The 22,801-nt window shown below is 43.3% G+C and overlaps 1 protein-coding gene across 5 annotated transcripts; it reads left to right on the top strand.

Annotated features, from left to right (window-relative positions):
* The first annotated feature begins 5,639 nt into the window (after nt 1–5,639).
* NR1D1 (nuclear receptor subfamily 1 group D member 1) lies at nt 5,640–16,016 on the top strand. Of its 5 annotated transcripts, none has more exons than XM_063959765.1 (8): nt 5,640–6,339; nt 10,924–11,211; nt 11,739–11,827; nt 12,723–12,867; nt 12,971–13,389; nt 14,075–14,260; nt 14,349–14,559; nt 15,423–16,016. In XM_063959765.1, exons 1-8 carry the CDS (start codon nt 6,309–6,311, stop codon nt 15,620–15,622), a joined length of 1,569 nt encoding a protein of 522 aa, XP_063815835.1. In that variant the 5' UTR covers nt 5,640–6,308; the 3' UTR covers nt 15,623–16,016. The 5 variants fall into 5 exon arrangements, with proteins under 5 accessions (XP_063815835.1, XP_063815834.1, XP_063815833.1 ...); XM_063959764.1 differs by lacking the exon at nt 5,640–6,339 and adding an exon at nt 7,061–7,143; XM_063959763.1 differs by lacking the exon at nt 5,640–6,339 and adding an exon at nt 7,708–7,800.
* The last annotated feature ends 6,785 nt before the right edge of the window (nt 16,017–22,801 follow it).

The following is a 22,801-nucleotide window of genomic DNA, read 5'->3' as shown; positions in this document are numbered from 1 at the left end:
ATTATTGTATTAAATTGGCTATCATTAAATGAGAGCTTATAACCAATAAATGAAAATAATAAAATTAGGCAAAGGGGGGAGGGGTATTATTGTTGTGCCTAGGGGGGCCCTCACCATTAAATCCACCCCTGGTCCCCAGTTCATATTATGCCACATCAGGGACGTGCAATCAGGGTAATCAGGGGAGGCAAAGATTCCCCTGTCAAACTCCTGAGATTTTATATAAAAACTATTAGAATGATACAAAGTAAATATTTATAACATAAACATCTTCTTTGTTTATTGTAATCCTGTTTATAGATAATAGGGCCCACAAATTTGTGCTAGGTGCGTTTTTAGCCTTTACAATGTGTGCTATGCGATTTGGACTAAGTGGGTATGCTATTTGAACTAATTTGAACTACATCCAATTTTGAATCACTACAATGTACTATGGGGGTGATTCCGACTTGATCATAGCTGTGCTAAATTTAGCACAGCTACGATCAGGAACACACATGCGGGGGGACGCCCAGCACAGGGCTAGCCCGCCCCGTATGTCAGTCCCTGCCCCGTCGCAGAGGCGCAAAAGCATTGCACAGCGGCGATGCTTTTGCACTTCAGGAGTAGCTCCCGGCCAGCGCAGCTTTTGCGTGCTACTCGTCGCTGCCCGGGATGCAGCGGCTGTGTGTGATGTCATGCAGCCGTTGTGGCCCACCCCCCGCACGGTCCGGCCACGCCTGCGTTGACCAGACCATGCCCACAAAATGGCGGCCAAATGCCGCCGTGCCGCCCCTCCTGCCCAGCGACCGCCTCTGCCTGTCAATCAAGCAGAGGCGATCGCTAGGTAACGACAGCCACCGGCTGTCAGCCATGCACCGGCGCATGCGCAGTTCTGACCTGATCGCTGCGCTGCGAAGAACTGCAGCGAGCGATCAGGTCAGAATGACCCCCTATGTGCGATGTAGTACAAAAATACCTGCCTGCACATACAATTTTGCCTTGAGATATGGACTAGACGGGAGCGTGCACACGGTGCGATTTGAACTAGACGCAATGCTATTTGAACTACATAGATCAAATAGCATGCGAGAATCGCACCGTGTGTGGGCACCATGATACTCGTAAGCTTTGTTTAGATCCCTGGAGCTGCAGGGAGATGAGAGATGAGGCAGCAACAGCCCTGCCTTGGTTTTACAGTCAGACACTGCTTTGCAGAGCTGAGGACGAGGCCACACCACGGGCAGTAAAGCTGCACAGAAAGGGAGCCAATAGAGGCATGTCTCTGAGTGTGGGGTGGGCCTTGTGCACTGATGGACACTTGGATGTGTCATGTGGCCAGGAAGTGCACTGTAGTTGGAGCTCAGTCAGCAGCAGCAAGAGAAGACACAGGGATGCAGGTAGGAGACTAAATGGACACTGTAGCTTAGTGTGGCGAGGGGAGAGTTACAGTGAGTAGGAGGGTAAACAGGCTACCAGCATTCAGACCCATCCCCATGTGTGCATCCCCAGCCATTCACCTTACTGTGCCACACTATATTGCATCCACTTCATATTGTGCCACACTGCAGTGCCTCAGTTCATATTATGTCACATTATAATGCCCTCCTGTTCATTTTATACCACATTACAATGAGCAGGTCCAGGTACCTAGATATATTACAGGCACCAAGGCTAAAGTTTGCTATACCAGACAGTGAAAAATGTATATAGCACATGTAACTGTGACAGGGAAGGTGGGCCCATCTCAGTTCTGGGCCCCAGAGCAGCTGCACTGCCTGCACCAATGGTAGCTATGCCCTTGTGTAAGATAAATCATTGTAGGCAGCAGGTTGCATGTGAGGGATGCTGATGGTCAGATGGACAAGAAAAAAGAAAGATGGTGACCATGGGGGTATGAGAGGGATAATCTGGTGATTTTAATTTGGATTTATTTTGACACAGTTAAAATATACCCTTTGGGTCTGATTAAAAGTGACTGCATCTACAAATTGTAGAAATGAGCATGCATCTGAGGCTATCACAGGTGTATAAACATCTCTGCAGATCTGTGGACTTTTCAGAGTAGCACTGAAGTCAGCTGGATTACCACTAAATGGATGGAACTGGGCGACAATGGGACATTCACATTTGGATGTTTGCTGTGGGAATGTAGATGAATTGCGGGCTATTTAGAAGTGAGCATGCCTTGGCCGGCAATGTAGCCTGGACAATATTTTGAATCAGACATCAGTACATCTGGCCTGCAGCCTTGCTAGCCAACCAGATATTAGGTTACAGTTTATGTATTTTTTTTACAAAAGACAAGTGTGCAAGTAGATGTGAAGTGGGTATTGGTGGAAGGGAGGGGCAGTAGACTGCAGCTTTGCCTCAGGCACTAAGAAATCTAGCACTGCCTCGGCCTACAGATGGGTACACACGGAGAGATCTGTGCTTAAATTCTAAGCAATCGGACTAGATTGCTTAGAGATTAAGCAAGGATCTCTCTGTGTGTAGGGTTCCGGCGACAGCGCGTCGCTATCGCCAGCTCTAGCTTTGGCATGCATGCATGCCAAATCTAATGAGATCACCGCTGTGTTAAATGAGCGCTCCCCCCTCCACCCCCGTCTCTCCCCCTCGCTCAGCACACATCAGCTAGATCGCCCGGCACACATCTCCCCCGCCTGTACGAGGTTTACTTCTGTCCTGTCAACTAACAAGTATAGCTTCAATTTGGAAATACAGACTGGGCTTTATATTGGCTTTAAGGATTCTTTTGTTTCAACAAAGTTTCAGGTTTACAACATAACCTTTTATTGAGGCAGAGTAGCTACTATTATAAATTAGTCCTATTGTGTACCAATTTATAATTGAATTAATCATGTTTCATATTTTTTACACTAGTCACCAGTGTCCTCCTATTGTTACATTTTTAACAATAATAAACAAAGGACAGTACTTAAACAAACTACATTATTCATGAACAGCTGAACTGAAAGGTATGTTATTAATTGAAAACTAATGTATAATTAGTATCTTTAGAAAACTTTAGGAAGTTCTGAATTAATTGGTTATCTTCAACTATTTTGCTGCAGGAATATTTTAATTAAAAGTAATCAACAAAAGCTCTTTGCCATACAGCGTTTCACCCAATAGTTTGAAAATGAGTTTCCATTAACAATGTTTCATTGGCAGGAGCAGGTAGACAATCGCCTGGCAGTCACAGAAATCAGGGGATCTAGCTGGTGGTAAGATCCCCTGAAAATAATATTTTACTAGAAGACAAGTCCTTCTAAAGCACTCTAACCTATACAAATAATAATGCATACTCAGGGGAGAGTGGAGTAAGATGAGACAGTGGATAGGCTTACCCACTCCCTGTATATAAACAACACTTTGTTGCCATGTGACAAGAAATTCAGGAAGCACTTGACTCATCATTCCTCTCTGGCTGTGATGGAGGTAAGCACATGGTAAATTGCATTTTTTATATATTTTTTTTTTACAAGAAACTGTTTTTTTGCCATGTCAAAGGAAATTTTCTACATGTCAGGTATAATGTCTGTTATGTCACAGAATATTTATCCAGGTCTAAAAATATACATAATAGATGTTGCTGATTTGCCAATGTATAAAACCATATAAAGTATTTAGATAAAGATTAGCCTGAATTACTTCTACCTCTTTCACACTGAGCTTTTGACCTGAGTTATTGCCAGGTTACCTCTGGTCACGGCTTGGTGCGAAAGGATCCAAAGGAGGGAAACATTCTTCAAAAGGAAGAGAAGTATTAGAACTCGAGGACATACACCGAGACTGGAGGGGGGGAGGTTCAGGGAAAATGTAAGGAAAAATTACTTCACAGAAAGGGTAGTGGATAAGTGGAATAGCCTCCCATCAGAGGTGGTAGAGGCTAAGACTGTAGAGCAATTTAAACATGCTTGGGATAGGCATATGAATATCTTTAGAAAGAATTAAGGTTCAAAAAGGGTTGAGATTGCCTAAAGGATAAAAAAAAAAGGGGGCAGACTATATGGGCCAAGTGGTTCTTATCTGCCATCAAATTCTATGTTTCTATTATCCCCCCAAAAAATAACCCATGTCCAGTTACCAGGTAATGCAACCCAGGTAGCTTGCAGGATTGGTTCCAGGAAGGACCTGGATTACCGGTCAGTGTGAACCGGGACCTGGGTCTAGTTCACAGCATAGGGAGAGCAGCATTCCCAGCGCTTGGAGATGATGTCATCACTAAGCACCAGCACTGCACCTGTGTGCAGTATAAATAGTGCTGACTGGGAAAAACCCAGGCCAGAGCCACGGTATGAAAGAGGTCTATCCCAGGAATACCTATATTGGAACTGAGTTCCATAACCCTGGTCAGACACGGGACTTTGGTGTGAAAGGAGTATGAGCTAGGCAGTTTATTCCAAAATGGTGGCTGTGGGATAAATGGAGCTAGTTTGAAATTGAGGGAGACAAAGTGAGTGCAAGATTTCACAGAAGAATCCAGAGGAACAATGGCAAAGAGAAACCAAGTTTTGCATTTAAGAAAAATGAGGTGGCATATTTCCCACAAAGGGGGAGCTGTATCAAAGCTCTGACAAAGTGGAAGGAGATAATTGTGGGCGGATGTCTTCACCTGGCCAAATCAGCGCGTCAGAAGCTGCACTTTATGGCAGCCCAATCTTATACAAACTGCTCGCACCCCCATATGGCCGTGAGAAGTTTTGTGTAAATATGGGCGGATGAGGGTTGTGAGATGCGGTGCTGTTGCCTTTGTTTAAACACAGCACAAATGGCAATTTGCACCCTCCTCCCGCAATTGAGTTCCCTCCAAACCAATAATTTCCTGTCATTTTCAAACACAGCCTGTAATGACAGGGTTGTGTCTATGTTACCTTCGTGCTCAGGACCTGGAAGTGACAAAACGAGAGGGCAGGAGAGAACTTCCGCCCTTACAGCACCTAGATGTTTTCTTTGTTCTCCGCTCGTTTGGGGTCAATTTTTTTTCTATGCAGCATTGGACCCTCACGGGCTCGATTCACTCGCCATGCTTCGGGCTCTGTGTCTCGCTCCGCTCCCCACAGGTTACTATTCCAAATAGATTGTGACATGGACCCAGGGGGTTATGGGAAAGGTTCTCTCCACGAAGGTAAAGTAGACGCTACCGTAACGACAGGTGCTGCTTTTTGTACAACTTATCTCTCTCTCATTTATTGTTCTCCAAATTTCCCTCTAAGTGATTTGCTGAAGATGCTACTACAACCTCAAAAAGCTGGATAGATAAATGAACAACAATGTAAAAGTATTCTGCTGTTCCTTTTCTGAATCCTCATCTAATAGAAGATTGATCTGCAAATATGTGGAGAAACCAAGGAGATTGCGTACCGCTGTCTGTAATCAAGTTCATACATAAATGTATTGTAACATTCTACAATCTGCGAGAACATTTTTTGTAATGAACAGTAATCTTTCAATTTTCTTTATGAGAACGGTTTGGAGGGTTTTGCATGCCTGATAGCAGTGGATAAGTGATATAAACAACAAGTGTCATTGTTTATTCTCTGTAACTGTAAACAAAGTTTAGTGAGAAAAAAAAAATAAGAAAGCCCAGTGGACTCCCCTGGCCGCAGACCTAACCGTGCATGCGCATTGCGAGACTGCTGTAGAAAGTGTGTCACTGGGGCACGAGGCTCTCCCAGGAGTCACGTGGTCCTTGCTTCAGTGCCGCGTGCCGGGCCCGGAGGGACAGCCGCTTGTGCGCAGGCGCAGTGCTGCAGTGAGCAGAGTCAAGCTGTCTAAAGCAGACTGGAGGCGTGCGAGGGAGAACATTGCAGAGCAAGGAGGGTGGAGAAACAGGACGTGTGTTGCCGAGCTCTCCTCTCGGGGAACAGTCTGGATAGCTGCAGCGCTGCTCGTGTTTTGACAGGAGATACTGCAGAGTGAACAGCATTCCAGTAAAGGGTGCACTGGCATATAATTTTTTTTTTGTGGATCTTCATAGATTCATTCTGCCAAAATCCCGTTGATTTAGCTCCTGATTGGCAGTGCTAGTGTGCTCCACGGCTGGCTGCAGTCCTATGCTTATTGTCATTTTGGTAACGCAGAGGGCATCAGACTCATCACCTCTGCAGGACGCAGCTCCCATTTTTTTTCTTAAAGGAGCATCTAGAGTAGAACAATATATATTTGGTTCACCAATGCAGCAGCTGCTGGCAAAATATTCTATAAATTCTCCATGTAAAAGGAATTACTACAGTGGATCGCTGCACCCAGGGGGTATATAAAGGACACGAGGACTGCAGTGTAATATTAGACGTCTTGCGGTGAATGATCCCGGAATTTCAACCATGACCACTATGGATTGCAGTAACAACACAGGTGAGCGGGGTTTGAGGGTGTAGACACTGCGATCATCGAGTCCCTGCTAGAAGGGGCAGGTCTTTGCTGTGACATGTTACATGTCTGCTTGCCTCTGCAGTAGCCTGGTTACAATATTGCTATTTTTTTCGTTGTTGTTGTCATCCTGCTATTTCTGTTCCCAAGCGTTAGATACTCATTATTATAACATAATGCAGCAACGGTCACTGAGATTCCTAGCATGTATGGAGGGATCAGAGTAACGGCATTCCTTCGTAGATCACGTGTTGTGGGATCCTGGCTTCTCTAGCACAGAAGTTGTAATCTGCCACTGATATGACCCTATAGGGCGCAGTTAACCATTCTAATCACTAGATTACCACTATGTATCTTCAGTACAGGCTGTCTTATGTATTTTTTGGCTGTATTTTTTGTATCTGCACCCTCTGCCTTTAAAAAAATAAAAATAAAAAAAATGCATTATTGTGATCAACTACATTAAAATATAAATATACTTTCAGCAATGGATGTTTCATATTTAGAAGTCATCCTATGTATAAAATGAAAGCATGAGTGGGAGGGTACCCTGGCCTGCAGAGCTTGCAGTCACATGGAATGAGGAAAGTAGGTCATCCGAGCTGTGTGTGAGCCAGATCCTCCCATCTGCTTCACGTGTTCTCCCGCCCTAGCCATGTGCACAGTGTTTTCATTCCTGCTTCTCTAGTCTGAGTCCTGATTGGATAGCTGCTGTAGCAACGCCCCCGGAGGGAACTTCATGGACACGCCCACAGATGGGCATGGGACTGGAGTCTGGGTTACTGCCTGGTCAGTTTAACCCCATTCATAATCTGGAGGAGATGTACTAAACCTTGGAGAGAGAGAAACTACCAGCCAATCAACTCAATTGTCATGTTACAGTCTGTGTTTGAAAAATGACAGTAGTTGGGTAATTTCTCTCTCCCAAAGCTTAGGACATCTCCCCCCCCAGTGATATGGGACAGTGTAATTTGTCTCCAGTGCCTGTAGAGCAGAGTGCAGTTTTGCAGATACTCTGCTTTGTCCATTTGTAGTAGGTAAATGTGGTTCCTGATCAGATCCATCTGCTCTGCCACTTTGAGAATGGACAGCCAAAACATGGTGGAAGATGCCTTGGGCAACCTGTGCTTTTATATTTTATGATATTGAGTTTTTAACTTGTATGAGACTTGTAGTTCCACAGTTGCAGAGAGCCTGCTGTCGTCTAGATTTTCATTGTGATAAAAACAGGCAGTGTAGTTTTTGTTGGCACTATTCTAATTCATACTTGCCTACCTGACCCTCTCCATGAGGGAGAAAATGCTCTGTTCCTGGACTTTCCTGGTAATGTATGATTGCCATCACCTGTGGTGAAACACCTTTCTTATCAATTACCTAGCTCACCACAGGTAATGGCAATCATACATGTCCAGGAACAGAGCATTTCTCCCACATGGAGAGGGTTAGGTAGGCAAGTGTGTTCTAATTGTTTCAGACCTAACAATTTCTTTGAGCCCATATTAAATAGAATAACAGGCTAATCAGGGAAAACATACTTTGCAGCGATTTGTTGCCCAGCATGAGACCGGATAAGTAATGTAACTAACATACCCTTAATACTTCTATTAAATTACTAATCTTGCAAAGTTAGTGACTCGTGCAGAACGTGTACTGGTAGCAGATAGGTTAAAGCATTGCAGGGTGGTGCCATTCGTAAAAGGAGGAGAAATGTGTCATTAGGACAGCAAGATTGGCCGCAGGCTCATTGGGTAGGTGTGACTCAGGAGTGCATGTGCAATGGGAACATGTGCAGTGACAACACGTGGAGTGTGTGCGTGAGGTAGGAGGGGACGAGTAACCTGAGGTCAGTGAGTTGGTATTCATTACATGTGGTTGGACACAGTTTATATAACCTGGGGAGAATCAGGAGTGGGGGATGAGTAAGGGACAGGTGAAATGAGTAATGAGAGAAAGGGAGTATGTAAGCAATAGAAAGGGTTCTAGATCTGGAAGTTAGTGGATGGGGGATCTGGCAAAGCTAGAAAGAAACAAATGGATGTATTTTTTTCTGGGAGCTGTATATGCAGGAAGGGGACAATGTTTCTGTAAGAACATGAAGCTTATTCTGGAGACAGTAGCTGGAGAGCACTACTGTCAGTGACATGCTAAATTTAATAGTACCAGTGATAGGGGAGAGCGGTGTGAGGTATTAAAAAGGTTACCTCAGTTTAACAATATGCAAATCTAGAATGGCACATACATGTTCTACCACTTCTAAGAGCTAATCAATTCAGTAGGCATTTGTTAATCCCCAGGAATGAGTGCCCAGAGATTTTCAATTGCAGACTTCTACCTGCAGCCTCCTGAGGCTTAAACAGAAATCCATGCTAACTAGTGACTGGTTAGATGCAGTGTTACTGTGCGTGGTAACAGCATAGTGTCTGACACTTCAGATGGTAAATGCAGTTTACCATGATTAATACCCATGGCTTAGTTGCGGTAAACTGCATCTCCCAACTTAAATGATTTTACACAGTGCAGGCAATTGAATAGCTGCGGGTACGCATACCCCGTAACTAAGAAGCTCTCGCTGAATTGAATTCCCCATGTGTGTTGGGTTGTTCATATAACATTGGAAAGGCTCCGCATTACCGTTCAGTTGGTTCTGACTAGAATTTTAGTGAAGAATACCCCAGTTGGGTTTCCATGTCCTTGTCTACATCCTAGCCAGTGTTGTCTGTATCATATGGGTTCATTTTATTAACATTTCTCTGTGCACAAGCATGGATATCCTTAAAAAAAAGGACTGTAAGGGTGACTTGATTGTTGGAGAGAAAGGTACAGAATGACTTCGATGGGGGTGATGCCACTAATTCTAAGGGAATTGGATTTCTTTGTTACGTCTGCACACAGGTTGGCAGTATCACTGTGTAGGTAACGGGTCAGCTAGAAAGAAACAGTTTTTTTAGATTAAATATACAAGTCTAGATAGTAACAGAAACTGGTGTTCAGAGAAGATTCCTTTCATATGTAGGTGTCTAGGCAGGTATGTAGGCCTTTGGCAAAAGTTACTAAAACTTTGAAGCAACAGAAATCCATTAGAGCATTACTTACAATAAATTAAATTGTAATAACCCTAAAATGTGTGCAGCCTTACCTTGGTCTGAATTGAATGCCGCCCTAAGAAAACAAGTATTTGAGTTGCTGTGATGTTAGTGCAAATCTGCACCTACATACAGTGTTCGTAAATGAGCCCAACCGTCTTTGTGTTTTATATGGGAACCGGTCAGACTGCAGTGTCATCATCATTATTATCACTTGGAGTGTGAAAGTTGCAGATTAATTGCTTCCTGTTTGCATCATTGCTTCCTGGAAATACTATGCATTCTAGGATTGTCTGCTGTGACATCAACAGCGGCGTTTCTGCCTATGTCCTCGTGGTTGTCCTATGTGAATATACCTTTTGTGTTGAAGATATGTGGATTGTTTGTCAAATTTATATTATTTTATTCCTTTCTAATTATTTTGCGTCAGGTGACATTTATCCACCCCCATTATATGTATGTGTGTGTGTGTGTGTGTGTGTGTGTGTGTGTGTGTGTGTGTGTTTATAATTATAAACTGCCATTTGAGCAAACCATGAGTTCCTGATATGCGGTAAAAGGGAGTTCCTCTGAATATGCTTTAATCTCTGCATGCGTTACCCAGAATGCTAAGCGGTGCCTGCAGTGCAGAGTCCCAGACATTAACCCTTTATGTGCCATAACACTGGGTATCTTGCAGAAATAAGTTTTAATCCACTTGATATCATATATATCAATAGGGGATTAGGTTTGTATAGTTTATATAAAATAGAGCGTTAATGATGTATATGCTGCATTTAAAGGCAGAATCTGCACATTGTAAGCACTTGAATTATTAGGTGTAAATAGTAAGTTACTTTAATACATTTTGTTTTAAAATGTTTCTATATTGCGTCTTCTGCTGAAAATTCCTATCTGCTGTATAAAGTTTGCCCAAGTAACCTGGATATATATAATAGGCCAGGAAACAATGGGGGTAATTCAGACCTGATCGTAGCAGCAAATTTGTTAGCAGTTGGGCAAAACCATGTGCACTGCAGGGGGAGGGGGAGGGGGAGGGGGGGGGGGGGGGGGGGGGGCAGATAGAACATGTGCAGAGAGAGTTAGATTTGTGTTAAATATGTTATATCTGCCACACCTGCAGTGCACATGGTTTTGCCCAACTGCTAACAAATTTGTTGCTACGATCAGATCTGAATTACCCCCATTGTTTCCTGGCCTGTTATTTCTGATCTCTATAGCAACACACTTGTTACAGGTTTTAAAAAGCGCCAATGTCCTAGCCTGAGGAGGCAGCCATTTTGTGGCTGAACCACCATTCTTGAGAAAGGCATTTATCCGTTCACTAGGAAACAAACAGTGAGGCGCAAAAACTATATTCTCATTGATTGGTTTAGCCTAGTCATTGGCTGTATCTGTTATATATGTGTGTGTGTGTAGGGAATATTTATAATAAAATTTGTTATTTCCATTTCCGTAATCGCATTGTTCTCATCTTTCTCTCTAGGTGGAGTTATAAGTTATGTCGGCTCTAGTGGCTCATCACCCAGTAGGACCAGCCCGGTCTCTCTGTACAGTGAATGCTCAACTGGCAGCCCTCAAGGTGGAGCCCCTCACTATCCATCATATCTGCCGCCTTCCCCTTCCCACTCTTATAGCGCCAGCTCCTCTGGCTCAGGAGGGGAGACTTCTCCACGCTCATCATATTGCCTGGCTTCTTCTCCAGGAGGACTTCATGTGGCGCTAGATGATGGCAGTCGTGTATCCCCGAGCAAAACATCCAGCAATATCACAAGTAAGTATGCAGCAAGGTCTAAATACACCTTCCGCAAGAACAGGGTGGATGTTTGGCATCATTTCATACGGAGACCGACCTCTAGTGTCCTGGTATGAAAGGTGTATATAACTGAATACATACTGAATACCGGCGGACGGGATCCCGTCCGCCAGTATGCCGGCAGCAGGGCAAGCGCTAGAAAGCCCCTTGTTGTAGACACCCACAGAGGGAGATTAGCCTGTGTCGCCGGTATTCCGGCAGTGGTATTTCACCACCTGTCAGGATTCTGGCGTCTGCTTTGTAACCGCCAAGATCCCGAGTGGCGGTATCTGGATTGCCTCCCTATGTAACAGTATGATCCCATTTATCTGTATAGCTGGTCATTGTTTAACAAATGTGCTCTCTGCGCATGTGTAGATTCTAAGAGGACACAGCCATCACAAACATTAAAACCATTACACTAGGCACTGACAACCTGAGTTTAACATGCTTACAAATGATTTCAGGCTGATATTAAACATGCCTTCCGTTTTGCTATTTTTCAGAGCTGAATGGAATGGTTCTGTTATGCAAAGTCTGTGGTGATGTGGCCTCTGGATTTCATTATGGTGTACATGCCTGTGAGGGCTGCAAGGTGAGTTGAGATCAAAATCAGAATATTAGGTTGACCAACTGTGTGTGTGTGTGTGTTTTTTTTCTATTGTGTGATTGGTTCCTGGGTAATGACACCAGGAGTGTGGATTCTGGGAAACTACCAGTTTGATCTGGTAACCAGGTCATCAGTAGTGTTTGGTATTTAAAGTAACTGTAGGTCTTCCTGTCCCCTGTACACAGTTACTTTCACATTCTCACAGCCAGTATAGCGATAGCATCTCCTCAAGGAGCCAATATACATTACACATGGCTGAACCTGCACCAAACAATTAATGTCCTTATAACTACTCTCCAATCATGGTGAGGCAACAGTTGTGTTTATCCTATATAATTTGACGCTGTTTTATAGATTACCCTATTGTTGCTTTTTCCTGTTTTTTTTTTTTTTTATTTTTTTTTATTTTAAACCAATTGCAGAAGCTTCTACAGATGTCTGCTATAATTGGTCTGTTACACACGTGCTTCAATTTTGTGGTTGGTCTTGCATTCTTTTGGTTGTTTCATTCCTGTGTGAGTGGTATGTTTTTTGTATCTTAGCATTAATGACGAATGAGTGTTGTCTTGCATTTTTAGTGGCAGTGGGGTTCAGGCCTCCTTGTCTTGTTTATATTAGAAGATGTAGCTGGTTTCAAGGCGTGCATGACAATACAAGTGGCATGGTTGTCATAAGCGCATTGCCTTGATAGTTATGATGTGTCATATCACATATCTCATGCCTCAGGGTAGCATAATTGTTCATTGAGGACTTCATATCCTTTGTTCCAGTAATTCTGGTTCTATGAGGTGTGAGTGTTTTTGTGTTCCTGGCAGTGGAGTGGTGCGAATATAGCAGCCATCACTTAATTAATCTGACACTTATGCATTTTCTTTTTCAGGGTTTTTTCCGACGCAGCATTCAGCAAAATATTCAGTACAAGAAGTGTCTGAAGAATGAGACGTGCTCCATAGTGCGGATTAATAGAAACCGTTGCCAACAGTGCCGCTTTCGAAAGTGTCTTTCTGTGGGCATGTCTAGAGATGGTGAGTTCAAGTTTGTCAGGGCATAGTCGTTTTATATTGCGCAGTCTGACTTTTTTTTTTAGACTTCTAGCATAGTAACACTTTTTAATTTCTTCATCTTTAGCTGTGAGGTTTGGACGCATCCCAAAGAGGGAAAAACAACGGATGTTGGCAGAAATGCACAGTGCTATGAGTCACATTGCTGGTGGCCATTTTGGGAGAAGGAGTCCTGTTCCACTTCAGCCACAGCAACTTCGACCTTCCACTCCTCCCCACTTGGGTCCAACCTCCTGTCCTTCACCACCTTCGATCCCAGAAGCCTATCCCCATTACCCACAGCAACTGACACCTCCTCGCTCTCCCAGTCCAGACCATGTCGATGATGTTATAGGTCAAGTGACCCAGGCTCATCGACAGATATTTGTCTACGCCCATGAAAAAGTGAGCGGAAAGTTAGCATCATGGGAGCACCATGACGTCTCTCCGTCAAAATGTTGGACGCAAGACAATGGAGAAACCAGAGGCAATCGCAGTGTCTTTCTGGTAAGACATAGCATCGCAAACTTTTCCCAATTTCAAAAATGCATTTCTTTAACAAGTGGATACATTTTCTCAATAGTTAGGCTTATTCATCTGACAGGATCCGTTTTGAAAATGTGCAACATTGCAAAAATTCAGATGTGTTTCCTATAAAACCATTAGAATTACAAAAAATGTTTTTGCAGAAAGCTGCTTATACAGAACCATTTGCGTTCCTATTTGAAACCACCTGTTAAGCCATTTAATAGCCTCTGTCTGGCTACAGCCCTCGCCACCACACAGTGTGGGTCACAAGGGTTGAGGTAAAAGGCACTGTTCTATTTCACAAATTATTCCTTATAAAAATGACTGATTAATATTTTTATTGGGTGGTCATTCAGCACCACATGCTGAACATCATCCCCTCAGGTGCAACATCACCCCTTGAGGTGCAGTAGACATGATTTAAATGCATTTGTTACCTTGCCCCCTTAATGCAATGTGCCCTGCTGCAGCCCTGGTTGCATTCATAACATGGTAACCCCCAGTTTGTGCATTAATACATCCAGACACAGAGTGCAGACCTTATTTATGATTTGTATATATTTAATATGTGTACAGATAGTACATGGAGTAATATGTATATTACTAAAGCTATTTGTCCATACATTGCAGATAGTTAATGCTTTATTAATTTTCCACTTTTCAGGCATGCCCCATGAATGCTCTGCCCCGTGGAGGAAAACTCTGCTCTGTACAGGAGGTGTGGGAAGATTTCTCTCTCAGTTTTACCCCAGCTGTGCGAGAGGTGGTTGAATTTGCCCGTCACATTCCTGGTTTCCAAGACTTAACTCAACAAGACCAAGTCACCTTGCTAAAGGCTGGTACATTTGAGGTGAGTGGTGAACTCTTTCTTTATTTTCCACTGTGGTCTCCTCACTTTTTCCATCTGTCTTACAGCCTCATTCTTTATCTGCTTCCAGGTTCTCATGGTCCGATTTGCCTCCTTATTTGATGTGCGTGAACGCTCTCTCCGCTTCCTCAGTGGAGCTACATATTCTCTGCCAGAGCTCCAAGCTATGGGGATGGGTGAGCTACTGAGCTCAATGTTTGACTTTAGTGAAAAACTGGCGTCTCTCAACCTGAGCCAAGAGGAGCTGGGGATCTTCACTGCGCTGGTGCTCGTATCTGCAGGTGAGATTCTACCTGAAGCAAGAATAATGATATAGTTGGTTTCTACGGCCTTTTTTTTGAGCCAGAAGTTGCCTAAGTGTAGACCAGGGATGGGGAACCTTCGGCCCTCCAGCTGTTGTTGAACTACACTTCCCAGCATGCCCTGCAACAGTTTTAGCATGGCTAAATAGCAAAACTGTAGCAAGGCATGCTAGTATGTGTAGTTCAACAATAGACAATTTCACTATGGTGCCAAGGCATTCTTTTTTTGTTGAGGGGGGAGGGGGGCGCGGTTAAAATGGCGGGTGATGCTGTTTGTTTGTGTACTATGTTATTGTTGAAAAATAACTAAAGGTGCATACACATGGCGTTGTGTGCTTACAATTTTGACTATATAGTCAAAATCGTAAGAAGAGTTACCACATATCGCACCGTATGTATACAGCTTGTGATACCAATGCGTGCTCCTGTGGGTTCGGTATCACAAGAAAAAAAAAACTGTGCAGGCATGGCAATTTTGACTAGAAAGTATACAGTCTGGTTTCTAGTATAATCAAAATTGGTGATTCTGGGCTCCGGGGAATTCAAGGGAAATCGCATAGTCAAAATTGGAATTTAGTCAAAATCTCACCGTGTGTATGCACCTTAAGTTTCCCATGGCCAGAATAAATCCCTGTAACATCCTATGACCTTGATTAAAAATGCAGCAATTTGGTATTATAGTTCCTAGTTCTCCGGAATACAGTAAAACTCCTATGTAAAAGAAAGTTTAAGTGTCCAAAAAGTTAAAGTACAAATCAAATACATAAGGCTATGAGAGAGATTTTTTTATTGTTGTATATGGACTTCCCTTTTGTAATGCTTTCTTCTTTTCTTTGCTGCAGACCGTTCAGGGATGGAGAATGCCTCATTGGTAGAGCAGCTGCAAGAGACTCTCATACGTGCCCTTCGCTCTCTCATCTTTAAAAATAGTCCAAATGACACTTCCCGTTTCACCAAACTACTGCTGCGACTGCCCGACCTGCGAACCCTTAACAGCATGCACTCTGAGAAACTGCTGTCATTCCGTGTCGACACACACTGATAGCATGATGGGATCTCCGTAGAACTGCTAAAGCATGGGCACTAAAATAATAGGGGTTTTCTGGTGTTGAAGTCACACTGTCACTTCCTGTGGAAGGCTAGATCACACAGCTACGACCTCAGGAGAGAGATGGGTGTTGGAAAATGCTTCTAGACTATATCTCCATTACAGTGATGATGGCTTGAGAGGAGAGTTTCCCAAGATATCACTAGCATGAACTGTTCCGTGGAAGGGTGGGGTATAAGACACTTATGAAAGGCAAAACCTGCAGAGCAATGTATATATTTATATACATATACATCTGTAAATAATTTACTGTCATACAGTGTAAACCATTGTGTAAATATATGTGTGTATATCAGAAGTTGTGCTAAATATAAATATTTTATGACTACTCTGTCTTCTGTCACGCTATCTAATCATCAAACCAACCTTTGCCAGCGAGGAGGATGAGCACTAAAAGGGACATTATTATTGAACCACGCATGTATTTTATCCAAGGCTCTGGAGAATGAAGCTTCTCACTTTGCTAGGAACCAGTGTATAGACACATTACAAAACATTGCCACTACATGTGGTAGTAACTAATTCTAACGTGATTTCTGTTGGATCAGTCAAATAGCATACTGGACATATTTACTGCAGTATAAATATTAGTTATTTCATGAATATTATTTTATTAGAAAAACCTTTTTAGCAGTGTAAACTTTTGCTGCTGGTTCCACCATGACAGCTGCTTATTGGAGTAGCTATCCTGGCTCGGGGGCAATGATAAATAATTCCTAAACCTGTTCTGAAATCGCCACACGTGGCAACGTTAGATCTTGGGACATTTGTCACAATCTCAGTTCTGGCTATCAGAAATTGTTCCAACTCTTCATTGGAGAACTCCTAAAACTTAAGTGACTGGGACATGAATTTCTAGGTTTTCTTAATAATTAGATTGTACACATTCCCTTGGTTGTGTGCTCCTGGCTACACAGAAAACCCATAGCATTAAAGATACAGTATGCCGCCCACCTCCCATGTTTAACAAGTTAACAATAATGTAATGTCTAAAAAACTTTTATGGGTTAAAAAAAAATAGTGATTGTACATTAAAGTGAGCACAACGATATATACCGTTTAAAGTTTTAAACTTTTTTGGAGAGGTATATTAGTACCCCTAGCAGTTTAGTTTAAGGCTCATATTACTAGCAGAAGTGGTGCTTAGTGGTGGATGGCGTCTAGTATATTTGAGATTAGATTTCCTTACATGTCGAGCCCTTGTTTCCCTTACACTGATTTAAACAACCATATATATTCTATATATGTTCTCTATAGAAATGAGTGCCATCTGGTGGTAAGATTGTGCATGTTCCATTACACATAATGGCCAGAGGTGACACCTAGTGGTCATGTGTACTCCTGGTTTGTAATATGTAGGTTTAATTTTAGGTTCTTTACCTGATTAAATTATTAAACATTTAAGAAGATAGGACAATTTTGAACAATTAGTTTAAAAGTACAGGACATGGCATATTTTATTTAAATGCATGACAAGTTATTGAAACTTAAACTGCACATGATGACTACCCATAATTGGGGCCACACTATGGGTGGTATCCTATTAGCAGCGGTCCTACTGCTAATAGGATCTCCAGGGACTGTCCTATTATTAGCCCCGATGCCGCCGCATATTGTGGATTATGCTTCGGGTGCCTCAGACCTGAATCTGCAAATGCCTAGCAGAATCCCAGATACAACGCAGTGACCTTTTGTGTCTTCTCTTGTAAGTTTTCTCTTGAAATAAGGATAATGTGGCATTTGTGGATTGAAGGCTGCTTACATTACAGCTGCTGGTTCTCATGCAGATAATTTTTTATGCCATTTGCATATTCACAGCCCAGCAAATGACGGGTCCAAAATACTAGGATGTTGATAATAGAGAGTGATGCATATAAATAGTGTTGTTGCGACTACATACCTATGCAGAGACCAGGGAAACAAAAGGTGCTCTATTTTAAGAATGAGACAACTCCTCTAAAACCCTTTAGTACTAAAGGGTTATGTCTGCCAGTCTGTACTTAACAAACAGCAGTAACCTTAGCTTACAGCTGTTTGTCAGTGTACCACTTATGCCATCTGGCGTTATTGGTACGGACCCCATTGCTGGCAATGGAGACCTTTCCGGCTTCAGCAAAGCCAGGTGGAAGTGCCATGAGCATACACATTACTAAGCAGCCTGTGGTAGGCTACCAGCAAAAGAGCAGAAGACGCCACTGAGGAGAACATAGTTCAATATAACTGGAGTGGTCTTGTTAAATGCCAGTGGCATATTCATGAGTATTAAACAAATTATGCAGCCGGTAGCAAATATAAGTAAAAAAACAGCACAAAACATCCACTCATATAAAAAAAAAAAAAAAAAAAGAATGAGTGGCAACAATGGTCAGATACAATCCAAAATCTTGGCAGGCTGTTAACACAATGGGGCATATGTACACACCTTGGAGAGTGATAAAGTGGAGAGAAAGTACCAGACAATCCGTTTCTAACTGTTACAGTTAAGACTGATTGGCTGGTACATTGTCTCTCTCCACTTTATACCTTTCCAAGGTTTAGTACATCTGCATCAAAAGGGGCAGATTAAGGGAATAATTCAGCGTGGATCGTATATGTGCGAAAAATCGCACATCTACGGTCCATTACTCTGACATGGGGGGATGCCCAGCACAGGGCAAGTCCGCCCCGCATGCGGCTATGCTTTAGCATGTTTAGGGTAGAAGGGCGAAGGCAGGTGGCTAACCACCATGTTTCGGGTCGCATCACACACAGCTGCCGCTGCCTGCCCCGCAATTGTCCAGACATGCCTGCGTTGTCTGGATTGCGCCCCCAACGCTGCCACGATTCCCCTTAAATGCAGATTTGATGGCCTCTCCTGCCCTGTGAAAGCCTCTGCCTGTCAATCAGGCAGAGGCATTCACACAAGTGAGATGCTTTTGCATCTCACTGTCTGCGCACACGCAGCGCGGCTGCTGCGCATGCACACTTCACAGGGCTTCAGCATGTGAACACAAATGTACCTGCGTTCCATGCTTGATTAGCCCCTAAGAGAGAAGAGGACCCCTTGTGCACACTCCATGCGGGCCCCCTCCTCACTGCGATGCAGTAGACTCTGCACATGTGCTGGTTTTTGGAAAATGGCACCCGCCATGTTCCCGGCGACAAATCTCTACTGCGCATGCATGAATCACTAGTAAAATGGCCACAGCGCTTTTTGCTGAAGCAGCAGTGCCGACACATGACTCTGGAGAGTAAAGTAATTGAACATGGATGTGTGGTGTGGGCCCCCCTGGACCCAGGAGCCCTTGTACACTGCACCCATTATAGATACGCCTTTGTGCTTCAATAGGTCTTAAATCATGTCAGTGCAGGCAGTAGGCAAGAATAATCCAATTAAGGACTAGGTTATGCTACATAATGATACAGAACACAGGGCCTAATTCATGATTTTTCGCAAATGCAATTACGATTCTAGGCTATGGAGCTGCTAATGTCAGTAAGTGAAGCTGCTGCCCAGTAATGAAAAGAGACACCCACCGGACTGATCGCAAGCATCAATTGTGTACACATTAGCAGACTATATACAATTATGGAGAACTTCAAAGCTAAGGGTTGGCCTATAGCTGCTGAGACTGGCCACAGCAGTAATCACTCAAAGCCATGTATTTCCATGTACGATCATGCAGCCATTAGAAGATACACGCTCTGATAACAGCCATGACACGCCTGCGTGTCACCAACCCTCCCCATAATTTCCCATGAACACCTCCAAACAGCTATTTCCTGTCAATCACTCTGCAACAAAGTTCTCGGGATCGCAGCAGCACACAGTTTGCAGATTATCGCTCTGTTCATCGGCTATTGCGTACAAACATGAATTAGGCCCACAATGCGTAAGTATGCTACCAATACATGACCACAAATGCTGGATAGTTTTATTTTAACACTGTCATTTAGATTTGAGTTTGGACAAGCCACTCTGACATCTAAAGCTTAGTAGGCTGGGAGTGTTGATGATGATTTGTGGGAATAAATATTTAAATGATAATCAAGAGGTGGAAAACCCCATTCTCTAGGCCAGTGGTTCTTATCCAGGGGTACCTGCACCCCCTGGGGGTATGAAAAGTTCCCACTGGGGGTATAAGACATGCCGCCCCACATCATTTCATATAGTCATTATTACTTGAACAGTGCGTGTTCAATGTGTTCTGATCAAAGAACAATAACAAAAGAGCCACTAGGAATGTGTTGGTGTGTAATGTATAACCTCCGAAGGCCCCAGGAGGCCAGATGGAAATTCCAGATTCTATTGCTCCATCGCAGATCCGGAAGGGCATGCATGAGTCCAGATGCAATGGAGAAGCAGGATGGTGAGAAATGTGGAAGCAGGAGGAGAAGAGACATGAGCAAAGGGAACAGTATAAAAGAGAAGGGCAGGTAGAGATAGGATCTATAATGGAGGGAAGAGTAAAAACTGATGCAAGAAATCAATAGAGGGTAAAGGGAAAAAGAGGAGAGGTCGGTGGAGGTGAGGGGTGAGCCAGCTGGATATCAGGGAGGAGGAGCAATTCGGCATCCTGCACTGATTGGCTGTACACCCTAAGCCTAAGTATCCTGTACTGGGGTGACAGAAAAAGCTCTCAGTCGCTTTACCATGAGACTGAACTCCGCTGACGGCAGCAGAACATTTAGGCACAGATTTATTAAAGCTTAGAGAGAGATAACGTAACAATCAATCAGCTCCTAACTATGTTTCAGAGCGGCCAGGCAGCATTCTCTACCTGAATCCCAGGCTGCAGCAAGACACCAAATGGCTGTCAGCTTGCTGATTGGTGGATGGCTAAAGCTATCCACCAATCAGAGTGCAGCATTTTCTATCTCCTTTCAGTGAATGTGTGTCAGCTTGCTGATTGATTGCTTGATAACTCCAACCATTCACCAGAGTACTGACAGCCATTCACTGTATGGAATCATGTGGAGAGATAGTGCCCGTTATCATTTTTTATTTTATTTATTCCTGAAAATAGGTATATAGTGGCCGCAGTACATGGATTTGCTCAGGGCCTTCAGTGCTGTTAAGACGGCCCTGGTCAACCCAACCTAAGAACAACAAGTCCGTTGCTGAAAGGCCAGAGCTCTTCACTACACTTCCAGGGCTTTGGGTGCAGAGGTAATAGTATAAAGAAAGTGAAAATAATGTTGCTCTTTACAATTTGACTACAGGTAACAGCAAGCCTGCCCGGGCATCATGGCATACTTCCTAACCATGTCCTAATGCGTTTTTTTCTTATATTTTTTTTAACACTTTGAAAGCATATTAATAAAATGATAACTGCAAAGATCATAGTGATGTATATAGTGCTTCACACCAACTCGTCTGCAGAGAGGACTATTATTTGGCCGGGTTTGCCAATGGGTTTGCGGTGACTTCTAAACCCAAAGCTTTCTACTGTTGTCTGTGTTAAATAATCGATAGTTGGTCCGATGGTTTTCTAAAAATTTAAATTTACCCGAGTGCGGTAAAAAAGAATCAAAAGCCATAGTTGTTGTGCGCGCTTATCACTACTATTGCAGATTTGTAAAATCTACAAAAAATGAGGTGACCTTGAAGCTGGTTGTAGGCTTAAATGTTTTGATCAAATTTTTAACGGATTACATCATATCATGCTTTCACCTTGCTAGACATACACAGATTTGCAATAGTAAGGAATAAAACATTTATGTTTGTATACACCTCGTATGGTATATACTAAGCACACGCTTATCTCTTTTTTTATTTTGTTTTTAAGTTCAGTAGGGGCACATATTTGAGATTAGATCAGAGGTGGACACCCCCACAGATATGCCTGTCAGCCTGTGACCTAGCTAGGAAAGGCTGGATTGGTCACATTTTAACAGTGAAGTCCACAGTATGTGGTCCCTCTGTCATTTTTTCATAGTGTGAGACAGCTGTTCGGATGGGATGGTAGCAGGTGGATCTCACATGTGGACTCCATTAAGTTCATTGATAGAATGTATTGTATCAATGCTGGTGCCCGCCAAAGATAGTGCCAGATAGCAGCAGACGAGTCTGGTTCTATTTAGTGGGATCAGGAGTTGGAGAATCACAGTCAGAGGGTCGGAGTTCTGGCCTCACAAGTAAGGGAGTTCCATAAGTCTTGAAGCATAGGTGAAGTCTTGGAGGCAGGAGTGAGAGGTAGTTATCAGATAGGAAGAGAAGTAAGGTCAGAGGTAGAAAAAAAGGATGCAAGGGAGTGTATCTCATAGCAAGGTCTGAGATCTATGAAGGGGAGTTGGTCAGAGTTTTGAAAGAATTGAGTAGCTATCTGGAATTCAGGAGGGTAAAAGTCCACATATTTTCTTTCTTCACTTTCCCTTTCTTTCTAAGCAGGGTTCACCATTGCTGTGATGTGATATCATGCAACCCACCTAGAACCTTTGCAATCCGGTGGACAAATATGCAATAGATAATGCCTTTCCTTGTGTAGCAATGCCTATTTCCCTATAGATTGTAAGCATGCGAGCAGGGCCTTCCTACTTCTGACTGTTTATTACCCAGTTTTGGTGTATCATTGTGTCCAATTATAAAGCGCAATGGAATTGGCTGCGCTATAGAACAAACTGTTAATAAATAAAAGTCAGTGTAGGGCTTGCAGAGTTGTTCAGTTGATGTAGAGCGCAGACAGAGGAAGTCTTGCCGTGGATTTAAGACAACTTGTACAGGGGAAAATCGAAAGAGGGACAGGCCAGACAGAAGGTAATTGCAATAATCAAGGAGGTAGATAAGGTGGGTTTTGGTAACGTCCTGAGTAATATAGGAGCACATTCTACAAAGGAGGAAGCAACAAAATATCATAAAGAGTAATATGTCTGCTGAGGATGGAATCAAGGATGATACCAAGGTAGCAGATTTGACGAATAGGGGAGAGTGTGAGATTGTTAACATTGAGTGAAACTAGAGGAGATGTAACACTATACGTGCACTATAAGACAGGGCTGGCTCCAGGCATATTGGCTGCCGGGCCACGAGCTTTGATTGGCTCATGGACCGGTGCCATATTTGAGATGACCGCCGCTGGAGACAGGAGGAGAGGTGTGGACCAGACATCGCAGTGAGTGAGCCCAGGGTTATGA

The sequence above is a fragment of the Pseudophryne corroboree genome, chromosome 3 (genome assembly GCF_028390025.1).
Source record: "Pseudophryne corroboree isolate aPseCor3 chromosome 3, aPseCor3.hap2, whole genome shotgun sequence".
NCBI lineage: Eukaryota > Metazoa > Chordata > Amphibia > Anura > Myobatrachidae > Pseudophryne > Pseudophryne corroboree.
Note: the sequence above shows the minus strand (reverse complement) of the source record. Positions and strands in the feature narration are given on the sequence as shown.